The following is a 22,977-nucleotide window of genomic DNA, read 5'->3' on the forward strand; positions in this document are numbered from 1 at the left end:
GGCAGGGACTCTATTTTATTTACTATTGGGTCCCCAGTGCCTAAAGGCAGTACCTTGTATGTAGTAGATGCTCAATAAATACTTGCCAAATAAATGAAAGGATAAAAACATAATCAGAGGTTAGGAAAAACACTGTTCCTTTAAAGAGTTGAGCAGTTCAATGTGTCTTCCAATAAACAGGAGTTTCTACATGTGATTCTGAAGCATGTTCCATGAACCCCTTACATACTTGAGCTTTATCTAGATAAGCATGCATCTCAATAAAAAATTCTTTTTGCATAAGAATAAGTCTTTCTGCACCTGATCTACCAGAGTGCCAGTCATGCGGTCTCCACAAAAGGACATGGATGACAGATCTGTTCTCAACGTTCTGTCAACAAGACCCGTTTTTACAAATCTGCTGTCAGACAAGTATTTGTTGAACACCTACTGTGTGCCAGGCACTGTTCTAGGTACCTTCATGAAGCTTATATTCTATTATCACAGTCTCTATCCAAACATCTGTCCTGCCCACCTCCATGTGTAATCTCATCCATGTTCAGAAACAGTTATTTGAGCTTATTGGTGTCCAGGGGCTGCGGACCCCACACCATTCCGTGTTCAAGCCGGGCCTTACCTGAAGGGCCTCTCCCCACCCAGCGGGGAGGTGGCGGTGCTCCAGCTCTTCCGATACTCCTCTCGCTCTGCTTTCTTCTTTCTCAGAGGAGCGGGGACATAGGCCGTCTGGTTGCTTTTGTTCGGGAGGTACTGGTTAAAAGGCACTGCTGATTTCGGCTCACCGTGAGAAGTCCGCCTGGCAGACATGTCATCCTTCTTCACGTCCGGCAGCTTCCGATGTGGCAGGTCAGATTCAGAGTCACTTCCTCTCCCTGGGAAAAGAGGATGGGTGCTGAGGCGTGTGCCGGGCTAGCAGTGACGTTCACGACGGCAAGCACGCAGTATTAGGGATGTGGTTACATCTGCGGGTTCCGGGGAGTCCTTCCTTCAATTATTCACTTAACAAACCTAAAGTATCAGTCTAAATGAGTCTACTGTGGGAAAAGCTCTCAACTTTAATCAGGGGGAAAAAACCCTTTAAGTTAAAAAAAAATCAAGGTAAAGAAACAGACACATAGATACAGACAACAGACTGACAGCTGTTGGAGGGGTGGGGGGTTGAGATAGTGAAAAAACGGTGCAGGGATTAAGCAAAAACAAAATCAAACAACCCCCCTCCCTCCGCAAAACAAACAAACAAAAAACTCATAGAAACAGACAAGAGTATAGTGATTACCAAGGGAAAGGGGGGTGGGGGGAGGTAGGAGACAGTAAAGGGAGGATAAACAGTGATGGAAGGAGGCAACTTCGGGTGGTAAACATACTATGCAATATACAGATGATGCATTACAGAATGTACACTTGAAACCTACATAATTTTACTAACCAATGTCTCCCCAATACATTCAATAAAAATTTTAAAAATAGAGGTAAGACTAACTATATCTGAGAACTACAATTAGCAACCCATTTGCAATAGCTCAGATTCTGCACCTCTCAAAAGAAAAACGAAATTAAGGAATGGAGTGTTCCCTGAGCACCTGTTGTCCCATGTCTTACACTGTGCTAGATATTCTGACAAATAAGAATTATAAAGCATTTTGTCTTTGAGGTACTTTTAACCAAGCCACTTAACACTGGGAGAATATTAGTTATAATTCAGGAGCATAGACATGTAGGAACAATCAGAATTCAGAAAAGTGGCCGATGTGGATTATAACCCAGGGTTTGCCTTCCAGGAAGTGGTTGGAGTTATAATAAATGCATATTCCTCTATATCAGTGGTTCTCAACCTTTAAATACAGTTCCTCATGTTGTGACCCAACCATAAAATTATTTTCATTGCTACTTCATAACTGTAATGTTGCTACTGTTATGAATCGTAATGTAAATATCTAATATGCAGAATGGTCTTAGGCGACCCCTGTGAAGGGGTTGTTCGACCGCCAAAAGGGTCGCGACCCACAGGTTGAGAACCACTGCATATTGAAGCCCTTCCTGGTACCCATTGCTGAAGGGAACCTTTTTTTTCCTGTGAACACTCTGGCCTGATGATCTATTCTTTTCTTTTGCACATTGTACTTTCCACCTTGCATTTTTGCGAACAGAGCTTTGTATCATCCACAGTACTTATTTACAGTGTCTTTGTACACAGGGGGCATCTTCAAATAGTCTGACAAATAAATGAATTGGTTTGGGTTAAAGAGTGTTTTAGACAACGCAAAGGAATTTAATGTTGCCTACATCAGTCTTTCATAGCCCCAACAATTAATTATCTTGCATCCTTGTTTCCTGAGTCTCATATCACTGGATTTCTAAGATCCACAGAGTGAAGCTGTCATTTAAACAAACACTACCATCTATATAGAGAAAAGCCTAAGTGACCATTATGACTGAACAACTGGAACGACTGGAATAACTGGTCAACCAGTCGCTATGATGCACACTGACCACCAGGGGGCAGATGCTCAATGTAGGAGCTGCCCCCTCGTGGTCAGTACACTCTCACAGCCAACCTCCCATGGCCGGCCCACCTCCATGGCCCCTCCCCACAACCGGCCGGCCCTGATTGCCCCAGTCAGAACCTCCCTCGGTCCTGATCCCCGGCCAGGCCGAGGGACCCCACCTGTGCACGAATTCGTGCACTGAGCCTCTAGTGTATAGATAACCACCATTTTAATGCTGGTTGAAAACTCTTAATCAATGAGAGCATTATGAGACTATTCAATCCCAAATAGGAGATTACCGGTTTACACTTGTGAAAAGAGCCTTGAACTCAGAGGCGAGAGAGGAAGCAACCTTGCAGAGTGGGGATTGGAGAGGGTGGTAAGTCAGCTCCTCTTCACAGTGAGCTCTGCCCTCAGCAGCTCTGAGGCTCTGCATCTGTTACTTCAGCCCTATAAGCCTCAGTTTCCCAATGTGTGAAGTGAAGATAATAATACCACCTGATTTCTAGGGCTGTTGGGAGGATCGCATACACATAGAATTACTGGCACCGTGCTTGGCCCACAGCAAGGGCTTAGTAAGCGCTGACTACTCTTCATGTCCTGACAGTTCTGGGTCTGTCAGCAATGAGCTGTGGGCTCCCAGGCTTGTCTCTAATACACTTGACTGTCCTTTTCTATAAAACAGGAATGAAATGATTTGCCCTGGAGATGAAATGATTTAATGGCTTTTAAAAGACTATAAAAGTTAAAAGCACTGACCATAAACAAGTGTTCATTGTTGCAGACAAAATATTCGGTGTATGAATTATTCATGCCACTTGCTCTCCGTCTTCCTTCAGAGGCTTTGACCGTTTCATTACTTGTTAGCTTTTAATTTGCAACTTAGCTCCCTTCCCACCCTAGGTCTTTTATCGTGTACTGCATATCTGTCTCAGTGTCATAATGAAATGGTTAGAGCCCCATGAATTGCTTTATAAACAAACACTTTGCCAAGCACTGAGATTTGTTTCCCCATTGACAAAGGTGGAAACTGAGGCTCAGAGGAGCCAAGAGAGCCCCCTCTCTCTGGCTGGTTAGTAATAGACAAGAACTGCAATTTCTGTTTTCAAGACATCAGCCCAAAGTTTCTTCTTTGGGACATACTTCTCTTGGGAAATGTCCTCTGCTTAAAGCATCTGACTGGGGAGCACTGCATTTTTGTTGAATAAATAAAAGAAAAACAATGATTCTTCAATCATAACGGATTAGAATTGTCTCAATTCTAAAATTCTATAATCTATGAATCTTATGTGGGTATAATATCTAATTTATATATTATCTATAATATATTGAATAAATGTCTCAAAATAGGTTGTCTATGTGAATCGACAGATCATTAACATTAACAGATCACCCTTTTTATTAATTAAAAAATTATTATTTTTTCGCTCTAGCAGGTTTGGCTCAGTGGATAGAGTTCAGCCCATGAACTGAAGGGTCCCAGGTTCATTTCTGGTCAAGGGCATATACCCTGGTTGCAGGCTTGATCCCTGGTCCTGGTCGGGGTGCATACGGGAGGCAACCAATCGATGTGTCTCTCTCACATTGCTGATGTCACTCTCTGTGTGTCTCCCCCTCCCTTCCATCTCTAAGGAGGAATGCCAGTGAAGGTCAGGGAGGAATGAGCACCTATCTAGTAAGACCGAGTGACTGAATGGACCCTGGTTACCCCCAGCATCCCTACCAGATAGCTCTTGAGTCCAACCATAGGATCATGGCACCTCTAATGAGTGTTGCCCTTGACTGTCCTGACTGAATGGGTCAGTGGGCCTCAGTAGTAATAATACAAAAGCTCGCCATATTGGCCCAATACGGAATTGGAGAATTTTGTAGTTAGGTTTTCCCTAATGGATTATGTGTCCTGAGAAATAAATTTTCAAGACTTAAAAAAAATTTTCTAAATCTGAAAGCGTTTATGAAGATGTGCAATCTTCTTGATCAGCATCATTTAAAAAAATACCATAAACTCCAAGGAAATATAACATCTACTTGGACAAAATTATACTAATTTTTTTAAGGCACATAAAAATGGGTGCATTGCTTTAAGAACCTCATTAGGTCTTGATTAGTTTACAAGAACATAAGCCTGAAGGTATCAGGCTGATTAATGAAATCTGTGTGTAAGATGCTCTTTCATGGATGGTGTTTTGTGAAGCTCCATTTCATGTTAGTTTTTAGATGGAAAAAATATTTATCAATCTTAATTGTTGCTAACTACATTGTGCCTCTGCACAGCTACAATATGAGCAACCATCATCTCAAATCCCTTCAAGATGTAGCTCATTATAAACTCTGGTCCCCTGGAAGCTGGTGATGGAACAAAGGATCTGCATTACCAGTTACAGTGGGGCCTTGACTTACGAGTTTAATTTGTTCCATGATGGAGCTCATAACTCAAATTACTCGTATGTCAAATCTTAAAGTGAACGAGTGAGACATGTAATGCTGGGCTGATGTTGTGGCGTTCTCTGTGACATTTGCTGTGCCAACTAGTGGTGGGGTATCTGAAGCTGGCTCGTAACCCGAATTTTAGCTCACAACTCAAAGCAAAAAATCGGCCGAGAGACGGCTCGTATCTCGAAAAACTCGTTAGTCGGGACACTCCTAAGTCAAGGCCCCACTGTATAAAGAACCAAGATGAGGAAAATAGTAATTTGTTAACACAATCACAATAATATGGATAAAGTAGTTTGGCTAAGATAGGTTTTGTAAAAGTCCATCTACCTTTTACTTCCATGAAAGCTCAATTGGGTCATGCACTTGGGACTGAAACTTCTAAAACTGGGTGTGGTACTTTAAGAGGCCATATACAATTTTAGGAATGTGTTCAAGCAACTCACAACGCACTGTGAGATTCTGTAGGAACCACACACTATGTGGCCCCGAGGCTAATCCATTTGCTGGGAAGTTTAAGGACTAAACAAAAGCTCAGACATTCTAGAACAGAGGTGGGCAAACTTTTTGACTCGAGGGCCACAATGGGTTCTTAAACTGAACCGGAGGGCTGGAACAAAAGCATGGATGGAGTGTTTGTGTGAACTAATATAAATTCAAAGTAAACATCATTACATAAAAGGGTACGGTCTTTTTTTTTTTAGTTTTATTCATTTCAAACGGGCCGGATCCGGCCCTCGGGCCTTAGTTTGCCCACAGCTGTTCTAGAATTTAAAAAATCTATTAGGCAAACAAAGAAGTGTGGGTAAATTAAGCTTAAGAGTATGTGATTTGGGTTCACAGTTTCTGAAGCTTACGTTATACTACTTACTGACAGTAATTTTTGTCACTCACCCATTTAGGAGGCTTACTTAACCTCTCGGAGGTACATCTGCAAATATGGGTAAGAAGGAGTACCTCAGCCCCATAGTAGGACTAAGTGAGACACTTTGTGAGTATCTCATAATCTGTGCTGAGGACTAAATGAGACACTAGTCATAAGGTCATGGACTCAACGTGGACACATTAAGTACCCACCTATTTTAGTAACAGAATTTTATAGCTGAATCTTTTAGCTATAAAATACTATTTTCATCTTGGAGAGTAGGCTTAAGTCTCTAGAAATATTAGCATCAAGAGATATTTTAAAAATACAAACAAAAAATTCCCACCAGCTTTAGTATCTGTCCACAAGTCTATACATGCAGAACTGAGCCACTGTCCCTTCCAAAAAAGCACAAAGGTGCGAAACACTAAGGTAACACAGCTTCTGGAAAGTATGCATTAAGTTGATATCAGGTTGCATGACCATACATTTTTGTAAAGAAAATGATCATTCCTTACAGGTGCTATAACATCCACAGGATTCAAATCAAACCCAGCCTCAGAAAAAGGCAGTCTGGGCTGTGCCCTGTACTGTAAGGGCCACCTGCATCGCTCTCGGCAATGGTTGGGTATCATACCCCTCACACAGATCGCCAAACCCGAGCCAGTTAAAGTTTTACAACCCCAGGCTTCAGGACTTTGTTCAGTGAGTGGAGTGTGCTTCCAGTTTGCTGGAAGTCGGTCCATTTTCACTTACACAGTGTGGTACTCACTCAAACATTTCCCTTCCTCGTACCCGGAGGAAATAAACCCTTGGCACACTTTCTGAGCTAATGGTCTGCACAGCGTCTCGATTCACGGAGACCCAGGGAGGAATGATGTCAGACATTTTCCAACAGGAGATATGCTCACTGACGCAATGTTCAAACGAACTGCTGGCAGAGCCCACCAAGAGTCTAAGGCAAAAAACAACACTCGCAGACTTTCCTTCTACCAGTTTAGAGTTACCAGGTCCCTCCTCCCCAGCGCCAGTCCCTCTGTGGGCCACAAGGCAGCCCTTGTTTGTGTTTCATTCTAAGATGTGCAGCTTGCGCAGGCTCCCACCTACCATCGCTGCTTCCCCTGAGGACTACATCTGGCGACGGTGTCTGCCGGGAGCGGGAGCCAAAGGAGTCCAGGCTGTCGAAGGAATCATCGCGGCCGTGTCGAGGGGGAGACAGGGAGTCACTACGCTCGGAATCCCAGCAGTCGATGTAACCACTGTCTCGGATACTCCGCTTAGGACTGTCAATGTCATCAGTCTCCTGTCCAAAAAAAAAACATAAAAAAAGAACGACAGACATTACAGCAACAGACGTTGAGCCTTCCATCACAGGAAAACCAGTCTCCAGTGGCCTCCAAAAATTCCTGCATCTAGCATCCGTAGGAACAGGTTATGATAACCAGTTAGCGAATGGATGATCATCTACCAGCCAACATTTCATTCTTCCACCCTTCCCTGCGGCAACTTTCCCAACCAGAAAAATCACACCCCTGAAGAAAGAAAAACCCCCAGGAACTCCCACTCCACGATGTTTACAAAAAGAAAATCAAAGGAAAGGGAAATAAAACATCATCACGTTTGAATTCACAAGAATACAATGACAGATAAAAACCAAAAAAAGGAAAGAAAACTAAAACCTTAACCTTGACCCGCCTTTCGGAATCCATAACCGCATGTCTGTTCTGGGCCAGAGCCCCGAGGTTAGCGGTGCAATTGCTCCTGTTTATGCGACCTGGCAAATGCACGCAGCATTTGTTGTTGCAACAGAATCAGATCCGTAAAATCCTGGAGCAGCGGGCTTCCCTCTCCTGCTACCTTGAAGGGAAATTCCTGCTCTGAAAGGGAGCTGTCTTTCTGAGGCAGAAAGTTAAAAAAAAAAAAAAAGCAATGAAAATATGCAAAATGCTTTTCCTGATGCCTCAGAAGAATCCAGGCATGCTCTCGCTCTCGGCCAGCTCCTGGCGCTGGGGGAGCTGAGAGCACTTGTGGCTGACCCACATGTTCAGAGCAGGGAGAACAATGGCTGTCTTTGACAGCCTGTGATTATAAATTCTTTTCAGCGCAAGCAGCACATACTAAAACACTGAAACTCCAGCAGGAGAAAGGTCAGTCCAAGCCATCCTCACCCGCCTATTATAATAAAAGCCTTGTTCCCGCCTGTGTCTTAGCATTAATTACAATAGTCCAGGCCGACGAAAACAAAAATAACTCTGGTCACTCAAAGATAAACCCCAATTTAATCCCGCCCCCCCCCCCCCCCCCCCCCCCCCCGCATGGCTGCTTAAGATCGGGACTATGGATGACATTGTTCTCATCTGCAGAGACTGGAATGTCACACTGTGGATTTCCTGGGATGCTCAGGAAAGTCCCCTCCACATTCCTAAAGGAAAGAAAAAAAAATATTCTCCATATCTGAGATTTTGGAAACTGTCTACACTGGCTCATATGCCCACTGGAGTCAATGCCTTTGCAGGAAGTGCCTTTGCCGGCTGCTTCTGTCAATTATATCCAGACCCTCTGACACAATCCCCAGTGAGAGGCACTCAGAGGGGGTGGAGTGGCTGCAATTCACGGGGCACACACAGATTCTGCACAGGAGAAGGCAACGGGAGAGAGGAGAAGGGCAGGGCTGAGAGGAGCTCCCTGCAGCCTCCACTCCGAGGATCTGATCAGTGCCTCTGAAGAATAGGTTGTCAAAGCTCACACACTCTCCAGGGGAAGGCAGACATTCCAGCTATGGAAATGAAGGTAGTTTACTTGTAGGTCAAAAGTTAACCAGGACCTGAACAAAAGCCAGGTCTGGCACAGGAAGAATTCATGACCAACTTTTTCAGTATAGATCTAACTTGGATATGGTTTTGTATTTAATTTCTTAAGAAAGGCAAATAATTATCTTGTTTTATTTATCCACTGCGAAGAAGCCAAATGCTTCAGGATAAACATTGTTTTTATTGAATATTTACTACAGGTCTGGGGCTATGCTTGATGTTTTTTATATGTTATACTAGAGGCCTGGTGCACGAATTCATGCACGGGTGATGTCCCTCTGGGTGGCCTGCAGGGATCAGGCTGAAACCTGCAGTTCAACACCACCTGCAGCTCCTACCTGCCACTCCTGCTCATCCTGGCCCCACTGTGCCTTCCATGGGCTCCCACCCAATCAGTCCCGATTGGGAGAGGTTTGTGCTGCTGCAGCAGCATTCACGAGCCATGACCCCTGCGTCTGGTGCCCTCTCATGGGGAGTGGCCTGCGGGATTGGGCGGAAACCGGCTCTCCTATATCCCCCGAGTGGTTGCAGATTGGGAGAGGGCGCAGGCCAGGCTGAGGGACCCCACCAGTGCACAGAGGGACTGCAGAAGGGCTCCAGGGCATGTCTGGCCCATCACACTCAGTCCTGATAGGCTGGACCCCAGCAGCAAGCTAACATACCAGTTGGAGCATCTGCCCCCTGCATGTCATAGCAACTGGTCGACCAGTTAAGTGTCTGCCTCTGGTGGTCAGTGCACATCATAACAAGCCGTTGAGCAGCCTTAGCATATCATTAGTATATTACACTTTGATTGGTTGTTCAAATGTTCTGCTGTTGGGTCTATTTGCATATTACTCTTTTATTATATAGGATTATTTAATCCTCCCATCCTCCCACGCCAGTGATGTGGTTAGCTTGTCCCCATTTTACAGAAGAGAAAAATAAGAATCAGAGAGAATAAATAACCTGGGATCACATAGTAAAGAAAGCTGTGATCCCAACACAGACCCCTATCTTCACATCCCAAGGTAAACCATTTGATCAACTTTGGTGTAGTAACAGCTGCCACCATCAGCATCATTGCCTCTTCCAATTACTAGACACTGCCTCCTTACTCTGTGGATGATGCTACCCTGGATAAAGTCCCTTCACTAAGTGCTGTTTATGCCCAGGTCCCCAAACTATAAATATTGCCAAAGAGAGGCAGTTTGGGGCCGTTGAGAGTAGGTTATCAGCATGTCTTGGAAGCCTGACTGACTGGGTTTAAGTCCTGGCCCCACCCCTTGTCAGATGCATGACCTTAGCCAAGTTATTCTACCTTGCCTACTCTCAGTTTTCTCACCTGTAAAATGGAACTAACCTATCTCACAGGATTGCTGGGAGGGTTAAGTGTTACTATACGCAAAGCATTCAGAAAAAATGCCTGTCCTATGCTAAGTGCTCAAAAGTGTTAGCTATGGTTATAGTTACTAATATGTATTCATCTGTATATGTAAATAACAATATATAAATCACATAAAACTTATAAATGTAGTTGTATACACAAGGAAACTCTCCTATCTCCTTCTTCATTTATATCCCATATTTAGATGCTTTGGTCCAATTTCTCAATAGGGAGGGCAGACACTCAGGGAGCTGAGCCACTCGTTACATCTAGAAATGACAAAATTTTATAAACTGCTTGGGGCAGCATCACAAAACTGGATTTCCAAAAAAAAAAATAGTACCAAAAAGTCTCTCCAAAAGGCCCAAATGTTTCCCTCACCCCTACTCTACAAACCATAGGAGAAGAGAAATGAGAAAAAGTCAGCATGGTTCTTGGGACCTCAGCTGCTTTCTCACAGCTACTAGTAGTTATGGGAAAGAAACACAGGAAGACTGTTCTGTTCATGGCTGTGTAGAGAGCCAATAGTGAAACCTTGGATCAAGTGAGAGCTGGAAGCTGGATGGCATGGCCAGTTTGAAAAGTGAAAACCAGGCCACCCATGGCCATCCTTGGCCACGCTGGTCCCGTGGAACATTGAGGTGAAGCAAGAAGCTGGTTCTTCAGCCAGAAATATAGTTGTAGATATCAGCTAGATGGATCATTGTATTGGATTCCATCGTCACCCAGAGTTAAGCTTTGGGGAGAGAGTAGAAGATTATAAACCAACGCAACGGCTAGCATAGTTTAAATTCACCTTTCTTGGGGTCTAGTTAGTCTTCTATGTCTTTCACCTAGGAGCCCAGCAGCATCCTGTCTTCTACAGAGAGCACTCCAGGGAGGGGAGATAAGACCCCAATCTGTCCATTGTGCTAATTGCTAGTTGTTCCAGTAAAAGTGTGTTAATGAATGGGGTGAGAACAACCAGTTTCCATGACATTTTTGAATTATTTCACTCATCTGTCCTCTTCTTATTCCTTTTTGTCAGAGATAATGAGAACCAGCGAGTGTTTGGTAGATGACTGACTTATGGTATCTGAGAAACTCCAGATGCCTCTGTTTTACCACCCAACATTTCCTGCTTTCTTTGTGATTTATAGGGTGGCTCAATTCTGTTCTGGAGGTTTTCAGGTTCTAATTTTTCAGCCTGATGACCCATCTCCGCCCATCACACTCTGGTTGAGGAGGCTATTCATTCCACGGATATTTGCTGAGCATCTTCTGTGTCAGACACTCCCCTAGTGCTGGGGACACAACATTCTGAAAAACTGATAAATACCCCATCTTCATGGGCCTCATGTTCTAGTTTGGAAGATAAAATGTAAAAAGAAAAAAATGAATACAAAGTTGGGTGGTGTCATTGAAAAATAAGGCAAGTTAAGGAAAGAGAAGTTGATGGTGATTGCTATGTTGAGCAGAGGTCTGGGCTTCTCTATTGTGACCCCTGATATCCCCTTGTTCTGGTTAATACCCCTTGAAAAAGTAGTGGCTTAGGCCAGTCATGGTGTCCCTTGCCCCTGGTCACATGGCTAGTTCAGAAAAAAAGACCCACATTGGGTCAGAGTACACTCCTAGAATTTTACAGCTGGGACTAGGGGGAAGAATTCCCTGCCTTTCTGGACAAGGAGCTAGAAGAACATCTTGAATCAGCAGGTGAGGAGCCATGGGTTGAAGACGATGGAGCAAAAAGACAGAAGGAGCCTGGGTCCCTGAAGATCACCAGCTTATACCAGCCCTGGACTGCTCATGTCCAGACCTCATTTATGTGACTTCAAAATAAAATTTTATTTATTGAAGCTACTGTTAGACTTTTCTGCATTTCCCAGTTGAAACCAATCCTAATTGAGAAAATGAAATAGTATATATTCCAGATAAACTAATATTTCCAGGTATTAGGAAGACCTGTGAAGTTCAGGTCAGTTACTCTCTATATAGAAGCCTGAGACTACCAGAGCTGGCCATTTTAGTTATGTCATGTTTTGTCCAATGATACTAACTACTCTCCCATATCCTGCGACATTATCTATATTCATTAAAAAAGGCAACAACTGTTCACAATAACAGGCCATTTCAAGACAAGTGAAATAACCAATTATCTCAATAAAAGGCCAAGCTAAGCTGAAGAAACCAATAACTGCTCAGATTGTAGAGGAGCTGGACTAGGGGTAAGAAATGGCAATACCAAGAAGAAACCAGATTCCAGGAGAATCCAGCAGGGGAACTGAGGCAGAGCTTTTAAATATGTGGTTTAAAGAGATGACTCATATCACTATTCCAGTGATGGCGAACCTTTTGAGCTCGGCGTGTCAGCATTTTGAAAAACCCTAACTTAACTCTGGTGCTGTGTCACATATAAAAATTTTTTGATATTTGCAACCATAGTAAAACAAAGACTTATATTTTTGATATTTATTTTATATATTTAAATGCAATTTAACAAAGAAAAATCAACCAAAAAAATGAGTTCGCGTGTCACCTCTGACACGGGTGTCATAGGTTCGCCATCACTGCACTATTCCATTCCAAATTTAATATATAAAGAATTTAGATTACACAACTCTTGACTGGGTCTGTACTGGATTTGCACTTTCTCTAACTAGAGAGTTAGATAAAAAAAAAATAAAGGACAAATAAGAGCTAAGAAACAATGTATTGTGCTTAATGAAGTGGGTGTGTTTGTCTTATTTTTTAAAAGTAATTTAGCTTTAAAACTTTGTTTATATGTATTACAACCAATATGAAGCATTGTCCATGTATAAATATGTGAGCCAGACAGGCTCCAGGCAAATGAGAAGAACTGTGAGGGCTATTAGCTTTAATTCAAGGAAAGAAGTCTACATTATTAGAAAGTTCAAGCAATTTCTTGCTTTCAGTATTAAAAGAAAAATGTTAGAGCATGGACTGTTCCTTCGTGAGGTCTCATTAGTGCAGTTAGTTTGCATGTTGGAGAAAAAAGAAGAGCAAAGCCTCAGTTGACTTGCGCCACAATGTGGGCCTGATCCAAAGCCCGTGAAAGCTGCTGATGACAAATGAGCCTCACCTATTCACTGAGGCCGGCTGGGTGGGGCTTCTCTCCGATACTATATCCCAGCACTTTGAATGAGTTAATCTATACTGCTGAACCTTAACAAGAACACACAGGCAGGCACACATATAACGTCCCACTGTCTCCTTGACAAATTCTTACCAGAGGTCTTTCCCATAATCAAATAAAGCTTTCAATGTTGTCAAAAATGTTTTCCAAATGTCCAGCTCATTCAACTGCAATGGCCATGAAAGGCACATCTTAGAAGAGAACATGCCTAATTATCCAGAGCCTGTCCAGGGTGGATGCCCAGGCAAGAACTTGGCTGATGTTGACCTCACCCACACCAGGGGCCTGACGAGTAATCAAAATGACCTTTAGGACAAAAGTGCAGAACAAGTCTTCATTTTTGTATAATGCTGTATTGTTTAACTCAGGCATTATTCCCCCAAGAAAACAAGCACCAAGCTCTTTGGCACACAAAGCCATATATTGACAGACTGAAACTGCTCTTTTGAAATTAAAGTTGGATGAGCTCAGGTCTCTCATTCTCCAAAGGGTATAAAAGTTCAGGTGAGCGTGGAATGCACGAGGGAAGGATGTCATTGGCAGGACATCACTGGTATGCTAAGTGGCCGTTTCCGTGGTGAGTGCATGACATTGTTGGCCTGTTCAATTCCACTGCCCAGAACTGTAAGGATCTTAAAAACGGGCAAATGGGTTGCTTTCCCACCTCATCTGAACCTCACGGGATAAAGAAGAAAAGCCGTTACCTTTCGCATCTGAGCCAGCAAGCCTTCGAACTCCTTCAAGTTCAGCGTCGTCCCACTGTAGGACGCACAGCTATTTGCTGCCTTTCCCAGCCAGTAAATGGTAACTAACACCTGCAAAACAAAACCATGCATAAGAGCGGGAGAGTTTTCTCTCAAGAATTACTTTTAAACTAAGGAGCCAATAAAGCTCCACTAACAGGAAATCCACTGATTTATGAAAACACCATCCATGAGGTAACCATTAAATGTAAATCATTTTAATAAGAACCTAATACTGTATCGGTCACACAAACATGATTCAGTAGTTAAAATGAGACTCCAGTTTTGGGAAGAGTTCATCTATAAGACAGCAAGAAGGAAAAAAATAAATCCTCTAAAATTATTTTTGTATAATGAAATATTTAAATATTCAAAATTAGGAAGCAAATTTTTTCAGAAACTCTTGGCATTTTTACCTAGACAAGTAATGACTAGGTTGTCAGTTCCTTGTGAGAGAGGTACTTTCAAAGGTCTACACCTTCTAATTATGGGCACAGAGGTTCTGCTAAGATCAATGGCAAAAATCCTAAAGAAGTGATGGAGGTTAATTAGTGGTTTCCAGCACAAGATCAACACAACATGTCTAACTAAAGTCAGAAGGAAACAATGTAAGAATACTATGTGCAGATATCTAGTCTTGTGTTACAGGTGGACTCCCATTAATCTGAAAAGAGAAATATTTAGCCTGGACAAGGTTGTTGCCAATTGAACGATCCTAATAGTTATAGAGATTCAACATGTTTAAGAATGTCTGTGAGTATTCAATGGTCTGAAGCTATAGCCCGAAGTTATTTTGTTCTGTCTTTCCAAAGAAACTGTCCATAAAAGCAAATGCTCTTTACACCAATGGTCCCATAAAATCCAGCAGGGGTTGGCTAAAGATGAATCCTTAACACTGAATTATTGGGATCTGAAGCTTATGGAAAAGCTAAGACTATTTCATTTTCCTATTCAAACCTATTGCTTCATCCAGGCTGAGAAGTACTTATTGTCCCCTTCTACTTGCTAGGCCAGAAAATGCTTTGGATAATGTTATGGGTACATGGGGTCCAGATGACAACAAGCCCCAAATACAGTAATGTGCCATCAATGCTTAGGATGATTTGGTTTTCTACCTCTGTGGAAATATTTTACTTCAGGAATCCTTCAAAACTTCCAGAAAGTCTTTTTTTTTCTTTAACTGATAACTTACAAATGAATTTCCAGAGAACAGACAATTCCAAATGTCAGGACATTAACTAGGAACATAAGCTAATGTGTGCTACGAGTATGAGGCTATCCTGAAAGGTGTAATAGGAGAATAGAAAACAGAACTGTCTTGTGTTTGAGATGGTAGGTTCTCTGATTTGTTTAAAATTGTGTGATGGAAAATGGCATATAGCCCTAGTTTTATAGAAGAACAAAAAAAAGATAAGAATAAAACTGTCAATCAAATATCATAGTACCCTAGAAACAAACAAAAAAAAAGGGGATCACAGCTTAGTTTTCTATTTTATATGCAGAAGGTCATTTCTTACATTCCTCAATTTAACCTTAAAATAAAGGGTGGGGGTGGAGGGATTAAGCAAAAAGAGGGGAAAAAAGAGAAAGAACTCATGGACATGACAACAGTGGATTGATTGCAGGGGTTAGGGAAGTAGGTGGAGGTGGAAGAGGGTATAAAGAAATAAATGGGGATGGGAAGAAATAAAATAAAATAAAAGAAAAGAAAAGAAAGAAAGAAAAATAAAATGAAAGAGCAGTAATATACTTGCTTTTTGAAAATAAGATCTAACTTCAAAAAGTTGATTTGGGGAAATACTAATTAAAAACTCAAAAGATTAGGAGAAAAAAAGTACAAGCCAATGACAGTCAACATTATTCACATTGTGCTGATCTCTCCCTGAAACAATTTGCCTAACTGCTTAATTTAATAATCCCAAATATGCCAACCAACAGCCAGGAACTAACGTCACTGCTGAGACATTGTCTTGTGTTTAAGAAATTGAATCACAACCAGAGCACAGGCTTTCATTTGCTCATTTCTGGATTGAGCACTTCTTTAATTAAAAAGAACCCCCCCCCCAAACTATCATTTTTATTTCTATAATAGTCATTAATTATTCTATCAGAGACACATATACTAGTTTTCTAGAATTCTTTCCGGAACAGCATAGGAGAGACACTGAATGTATGAACTAAATTTTACACTTGAACCATCAAAGTTCAGAAAGAATAAGGTGGGAAAGTGAAGTTAAAACACTTACATTTTTCAGCTTCCTACTATAATCAAGGCTCCTAATTAAGGAAAAGGAAAAGAAAATATGGTCAGAACAGTAGTTTCTTCACTGTGATCTTTCCTTACACACATACTTTTAAGATATACTTGAATTAACTAATATAATAAAACCAGGAAAATATAGTATTTTAAGGCCTATGATTATTATTTCAGGTACTAAGTAAAACTGTTTAGAAAATGCACGGTGGGCTTGAAGTTTCATAGTGCACCATGAAAACATTAAGACTAACATTTGGAAAATAAAGAATTCCACTTACTAGTAAACCCAAGACTTTTTATATTTGTACTAGAGGCCCGATGCATGTAATTCATGCAAGAGTAGGCCTTTTTCCCTCCGGCTGCCAATACTGGCTTTCCTCTGGCACCCGGGACCCACGTTTCCCTCTCAGCCTCGGCTTCATCTGGAAGGATGTCTGGAAGGACGTCCAGTCTAATTAGCATATTACACTTTTATTATTATAGATTCTCCAAGTTTAACTGTTAAAGTAAAATTTTGCCTTGATTATAAACCACTGTCAAATAGAAATCTGCACTTTCAAATTTTTTTCATACAAGTACTTTTAAAATAGGTCTAAAACCTTAATTAATAGACCTGAAAAGATATGTACAAGAGGCAATAATAACCAAATATTTGTCCTTTTCTCTTATGGAAATAAATTAGTGTTGGGAATTAGCCACAAGCAAGAAAATAAGTATGTTATGTTTAACTATACACATGTGCATTCTTAAATATACATAAACTAGAGGCCCAGTGCACGAAATTCATGCATTCAGGGGGGTCCTTCAGCCTGGCCTGCACCCTCTCACAGTCCGAGAGCCAACAGGGGATGTTGGGGGGGAGTGGGCCTAAGTTGGCAGTCAGACATCCTTAGGGCTCCTGGGGAGGTGGGAGAGGCTCCCACCACTGCCGCTGCACTGGCCAGCCATGAGCCCGGCTTCTGGCACACTGACCACCAGGGGGCAGCTCCTGCATTGAGTGTCTGCCTCTGGTGGTCAGTGTGTGTCATAGCGGCTGGTTGTTCCGTCGTTCAGTCAATTTGCATATTAGCCTTTTATTATATAGGATATTTATTCTCAAACTATAAACAATAAGCTAGCTGGTGGAACTTTCTAAATATTTATACTGTGAAATATAAAAAAATTCTCTAAAATTATTCCAAAGTTTCTTTAACATGTCAACAAATAAATACCAAGAAAAACAAATACTGTTTTTCCCCACAAGTGGGGGAACAGGAGGGAGAATGTAATATTATTGTATAAGCCAGTCAAGAACTCCTTCAAGTTCATACACTCCAACTACTTCATTGCTGCATATCTGATCCAAAGTACATGTCAATGACTAGGTGCAAGATTTTAAGTCCATTGAAGTTTGAGGAACTAGAAAACGAAGTAGTACATACTAAGATAAACCCATCAATAGGGGCCTGTATTAAAAGAAGCACTGGTCCAATTTGGATTCAATTAAGAGAATGTTTTCCTGTTCCCTCCTTTTAACAGAAAAAAATGTTATGTCAGATATTGGCTAGGATTTTTAAAAAGTTTAACAAAAGAAACAGATGAAAACAAACAGAAAAAATCTACAAAGGATTTGAAATTTGTATGAAAAACAAGTTAAAAACAGGGAACACCCAACTTTTTCTGCATTGACAATGAAAGTTCATTGATTAAAACTGTAACCCATTTCTAAAAAAATCATGCTGGGCACATAGTAGGAGCTCACAGAATATCTGCTGAACGACTTCTACACAGCAAACGGTAATGTGAAAATGCTTCCAAACTCTGCAGGTAAATCCTCAGGAGCAATGGAAAGCCTTTCCTCATTTTCATCCAGTTGCTCCAATTCCCTGGAATGATTCTTGCTGCCTGCCCTTTGGACTGTGCTTTCATTCCCCATCTAGGTTGTCTGGCATCCATTATAGGTAGAGTTCACTAAATTACACATTCAGTAATCATTTGCAGGTTTTTCCTTTTTAGTCTACTCAAGTTACTTCTCAAAAGAAAAAAAAAATCTAAAAAAATTACCTACCATGAAAACTCGAGAGTGTTTTTTAAAAAACAATTTCAGAAAAGCATCGAAATTTCCTCTGTGGGATCTACCCCTATAACTTATCGCTTATGACATTAATTGGTGTCAGTGGGGTGGTTCTCCATCGCTGCTAATGTTCAGCTCAACTCTCAGAGGAAAAAGTAGGGAAATACAGCAGTTCTACTTGAATCTACGAGAGCTATAAAGCCTATGTCTGGTGCGAATGTCTCACGCACAGGGCCAAGTTAACCAGCGCCATTTACAGAAAAGTCATAAGCAGAAAGCCCCACCCCTCCCTAAAACTAGAAATGGTTTTCTAAGTACTGTCAATGAATTTATGGCATAATCTTAATATAAAATTATTTCTGTTCTAAATATTCATTCAGTGAAATAAAACATTTTCTCTATAATGATTCCAACTTCAGGATCCTACCGGGCTTGTGGACTGCCCCTCCCACCACACTCAGCCTTGCTCAGTACCCTTCTACCACACTGGCCACTTTTCTCTTTCTTTTTTGTTAATCTTCACTTGAGGATATTTTTCCATTGATTTTTAGAGAGAGTGGAAGGGAGGGGGAGAGACAGAGAGAGAGAGACACATTGACGTGAGAGAGGCACATTGGTTGGTTGCCTCCTACAGAGGGATCCCCCAGATCAAGCTTGCTACCAAGGAATGTGCCCCTGACCAGAATCAAACTCATGGGCTGCCACTCTATCCACTGAGCCAAAATGACTAGGGCTGGCTACTTTTCTTTTTAAACATCAAGTTGGTTTCTTCTTGCCCAGCCTTTCTATATGTTCTTCCTCTACACTCCATGCCTTACAGATCTTTGCATGGCTGGTTCTTTTTTTTGTTCTTTTTTTTTTTTTTTTTAAATATATTTTATTGATTTTTCACAGAGAAGAAGGGAGAGGGATAGAGAGCCAGAAACATCGATGAGAGAGATTGATCAGCTGCCTCCTGCACGCCCCCCAGTGGGGATGCGCCCGCAACCAAGGTACATGCCCTTCACCGGAATCGAACCTGGGACCCCTGAGTCCGCAGGCCGACGCTCTATCCACCGAGCCAAACCGGTTCGGCATGGTTCTTGCTTCTCATTCATGTCTCAGCTCACAGCTGAAATGCTATCTCTTCAGAGAGGCTATTCTTGACCACCTCTGGACTTATTACTATCTTTCTTCTTCTTCCGGTTCTCTGGTGACTGGAAAGTATCTGACACAGAGTTAGCTGCTCAGTAAAGACTGGTTAAATGAATGAATGAAAACTGATAGTGTCATAGGAGAGGAAGATGGAAAAGTATTGCCTAAAGAGACTATTAATGCTCAAGTGAAAGAAAAATTAAAAAGGGGAGAAAATAAGTAGAAGAAGTGTAAAAGGGAAGATAGACTGAAAGACAAGATAAAGAAGGGAAGGGAAGCACAGGGAAGAGAAGATGAGGAAAAGAAACAGAGGGAAAGATAAAGAAAAAGGACAGAGAAAAGAAGGGGAAGATGCGACAGTAACTGAGAAGTGACTATGTCTGTGTACAATTGGTCTAAGTGACTTTCCCCCCTTTAGGTTGCTCTCTGTGCCTTCGAATTAAAGTCTCTTTTTTTCAGAAGTTGGCTAACTGTCTTCTCAGATCTGCACTGAGAAAAATTTAGCTAGAATTATACCTGAGAAAACATCTGTCCAATTTCATTTTATAGATGAAAAGGCGGCCCGGCCGGTATGGCTCAGTGGTTGAACATCGACCCATGAACTAGGGGGGACATGGTTCAATTACTGGTCAAATCGGGTCACATGTCTGGGTTGTGGGCTTGATCCCCACTAGGAGGTGTGCAGGAGGCAGCTGATCAATGATTCTCTCTTATCATTGATGTTGCTATCTCTCCCTCCTTCTCCCTTCCTGTCTCTGAAATCAATAAAAACTTGTTTTGTAAAGGAAAACCCTATTGAAACAAGGGAACTTGCCTAGGATTACAGAACTAGAGAGAAGCAGATGGAGGGCTAAACACCCAACTTACTGATGCCCGGTTTTTTGCAGGTAACAAGAAAGGTGCTAAGAGTTCTGAATTTCCAAAACCAATCTCAGCATTCTTCTGGTTTAGTAAGAGTGATTTAAAGTAGCTCTAATAAATGAATAAATACATCAAAGTGAACTTTCCCCCAAGCAATGTGTGTGTGTCTAATTATTATGATGTTGCACAGTTAAATATTGTTTTTGGTCACTTGCCACCAGGTGAAACTACAATGTGAGATGAGGCAGAACCTGAAACAATTTCCTAAAATGAACAGTGATTTATAGAGGCTGGGTACAATAACAAATGGAGCATATAATGGCTGAGATGAGGTTTATGGTGGTTTCCACATTCAAATATCATAATTTTTATTCTGTTATTTTTTTGTCCTTAGCCAACATTTTCCTATGAGAAATATTAAAGAATGACACATTAACAACAGAGAAGTGATTTTATGTAATCAATCATGGCTGAATACCCCTTATTTCCCATTGCAAATAATAAAATCCAATATAATTTCCTAACTGGATTTCATTCAGTAGTTTCCATTTCCCCCCATCATTAAAAAAAAAAAAATCAATACTGTCAAGTGGTATAAAATTAACAGCTCCGAATTTTGGCTTTTCTCCCCTTTCCTGTTCTTCTATGATAAAATAACCCAAAAGTAACCAAAAGAAGTGCAGACAATCCACAGATTCTTCCCATGTAATTAAGGTGATTAATAAAGTATATCCATGCCATATATTCTTTGACTAAAGTGAAAAATGTTTTATGTGAAATTTGTAGAGTCATAAGGACTTTTTTTCTCATTATTCTAGTCATGATCTATTTCTTTACAGAGAAGCACATTGCCTTTTCTTTTACTTTACATTCATTCCCAAGAATTCTTTGGCCCAAACATGGCTCATTGAGTAGATACAGTCAACAATAGGTAAATGGCCAATGATCCATCTTCAAAGAATTTGATCATTGACACATATGAGAAAACAGTTACAAATGTAAAAGAAGAGATTTCTCTATGATCTATTGCACTCTTTGCATAATAAACAGAGTTGAGATCTGTTTACCAAGTTTTCAGTCTTCCAAGAGCCTAATCAAATGCCCAAATGGAGCCAATAAAAGCTTTTTGTCTAATTCACACAGATTCTTTGCATATTTCTCTCTTGCCTTCGCCTCCTTTAAGTTTTACCTAATATTTTTCTTCTCTTTAACATCCTAATTTATAGGAGTGATACTTGCATTTCAAAAAATTCTATTTAATCAGAATGAAAGCTATACACAGAGGGAAGGTCAATGTGTCTTGATTTGAAAGCCTGATTTTTACCTTTACATTTTTATTTTATGAGGCATGCTCAATTCTCTGCCTCTTAAAGCTTAAAACATCATCACAAAACTACAAATCAAACCATAAATGGATTTTCCTTAAATATAAATCGTGTATTACTTACTTGACTGTTACTCTGTTGGATGTATCCTGTAGGTCACTAGGGTCAAAAAGCTGAGATTCTTTAAGGCCGAGCTCTTTACAACCTCTCAAGAATAAGATGATATTGTCCTGGGAGGAAGAAAAGAAATTCAAGTCTGTATTATTTTATATTATCTTTATAAACCAGCCATTTCTCTTTAATAGTCCAAATTACTGGAGGGTCGGCAGTCATGAAGGCAGCAAGAGTCAGTTCTAAATCATGGCTTGTTGGATAAAAAAAAAAATCATACTTTGTTAGGATATGCTGGAGTAAGCAGACATATCAAACTTGTAAACCCACAGCCATGTCAAATTCATTTTTTTCCCTTTACCTTAACACATTTTTTGTAAAACTGCAAGTAAACTATCATTGAGAAGCAGAACTTAGCATCTTTTGGAGGAACCATACCCAAAAACAGATATTCCCTATTGTAAAGTTTTGTCTATATCTTATTGCCTAGAATCTGGTTCAAAATTTATATTAAAAAATTGGTTTTAGTACAAGAGTGTCACCTTCAGTGAGTTTTGTTTTTTAATTGATCTTCTAAAATACATTCTTTATCAGTTGGTTTTCACTGCTAATACCATTTTGTGGACATAAATGGAATTAAATGGGAAAAATCTAAACTTAACTGGGAAGAGGGGGAAAAAGGAGCAAGGAAAGACTTTGAAAATAATGCAAAAGGCCCTCCTAGTGAGAAGTGCCTCTCACAGGTACAAATATACTTTGAACTGGTGGAGTAGCAGGCACAGTTGACAATTAAGGAGGGTTCTGGTCATCAGCTGTTGGGAGTCATTAAACATAAACAAATGGCTTTGGAAGGGATTGCAATTGTGGGCCATCCTTATGAAAGTCCGGGGTGTTAGCAGCAGGTTCAGCAGTTACAAGGTTCTGTTCTCTTCCTGAAAGACTTCTGACAAGCTAGATGGCCCTATTAGTTAGTGAAAGTTATAGGAGAGGAATGATAAAGGTTGGCTCCAGAAGCCAGATCATGTGAATCCATCTAAATACTGTAAGAACGATGCTACAAAAACCTGAAATGATGTGGTAGTTACTGAATCATGTATTCACCCAAGTGCAGTTCAACAAGCGAACAGAAAGCAGAGGTCTTCCCAACAAACCAGTGTGCAGGCAGGTTTCTAAGATGACCCCCAAGAATCCCACTCCCTAGTGTACGTACCGTGTATGGTCCCCTCCCCTTGAGTGCCAGTAGAACCATAAATGTAAGGACCTATCAATCACTCTGTGGCTATGTTACTAACCACTTGGCTTTGAGTTAATCAAAAGAAAATCATCTGATTGGGTCAGACCTACTCAGAGGAGCTTTTAAAGGCAGGTAAAGTCAGGGTTCCTGGTGGCCATATGTTTTCAAG

General features: G+C 41.0%; 1 protein-coding gene across 14 annotated transcripts in view; it reads right to left on the minus strand.

Moving 5' to 3' along the window:
- LIMCH1 (LIM and calponin homology domains 1) overlaps positions 1-22,977 on the minus strand; it is a 311,990-nt gene that overhangs the window by 76,419 nt on the left and 212,594 nt on the right. For 9 of the 14 annotated variants that reach the window (XM_070397570.1, XM_070397534.1, XM_070397544.1 and 6 more), the window contains exons 4-8: positions 21,587-21,693; positions 16,080-16,110; positions 13,795-13,905; positions 6,889-7,084; positions 617-869 (exon numbers count right to left, since the gene is read on the minus strand). In XM_070397570.1, coding sequence (XP_070253671.1) covers positions 617-869; positions 6,889-7,084; positions 13,795-13,905; positions 16,080-16,110; positions 21,587-21,693 — 698 coding nt within the window. Of the gene's footprint in view, positions 1-616; positions 870-6,888; positions 7,085-7,466; positions 7,631-13,794; positions 13,906-16,079; positions 16,111-21,586; positions 21,694-22,977 lie in introns of those variants that run through there. The other 5 variants (XM_070397616.1, XM_070397607.1, XM_070397598.1 and 2 more) reach the window with 2 other exon arrangements.

The sequence above is a fragment of the Myotis yumanensis genome, unplaced genomic scaffold (genome assembly GCF_028538775.1).
Source record: "Myotis yumanensis isolate MYYU_CA2020_CCGP unplaced genomic scaffold, mMyoYum1.0.hap1 SCAF_1, whole genome shotgun sequence".
Taxonomy (NCBI): Eukaryota; Metazoa; Chordata; class Mammalia; order Chiroptera; family Vespertilionidae; genus Myotis; species Myotis yumanensis.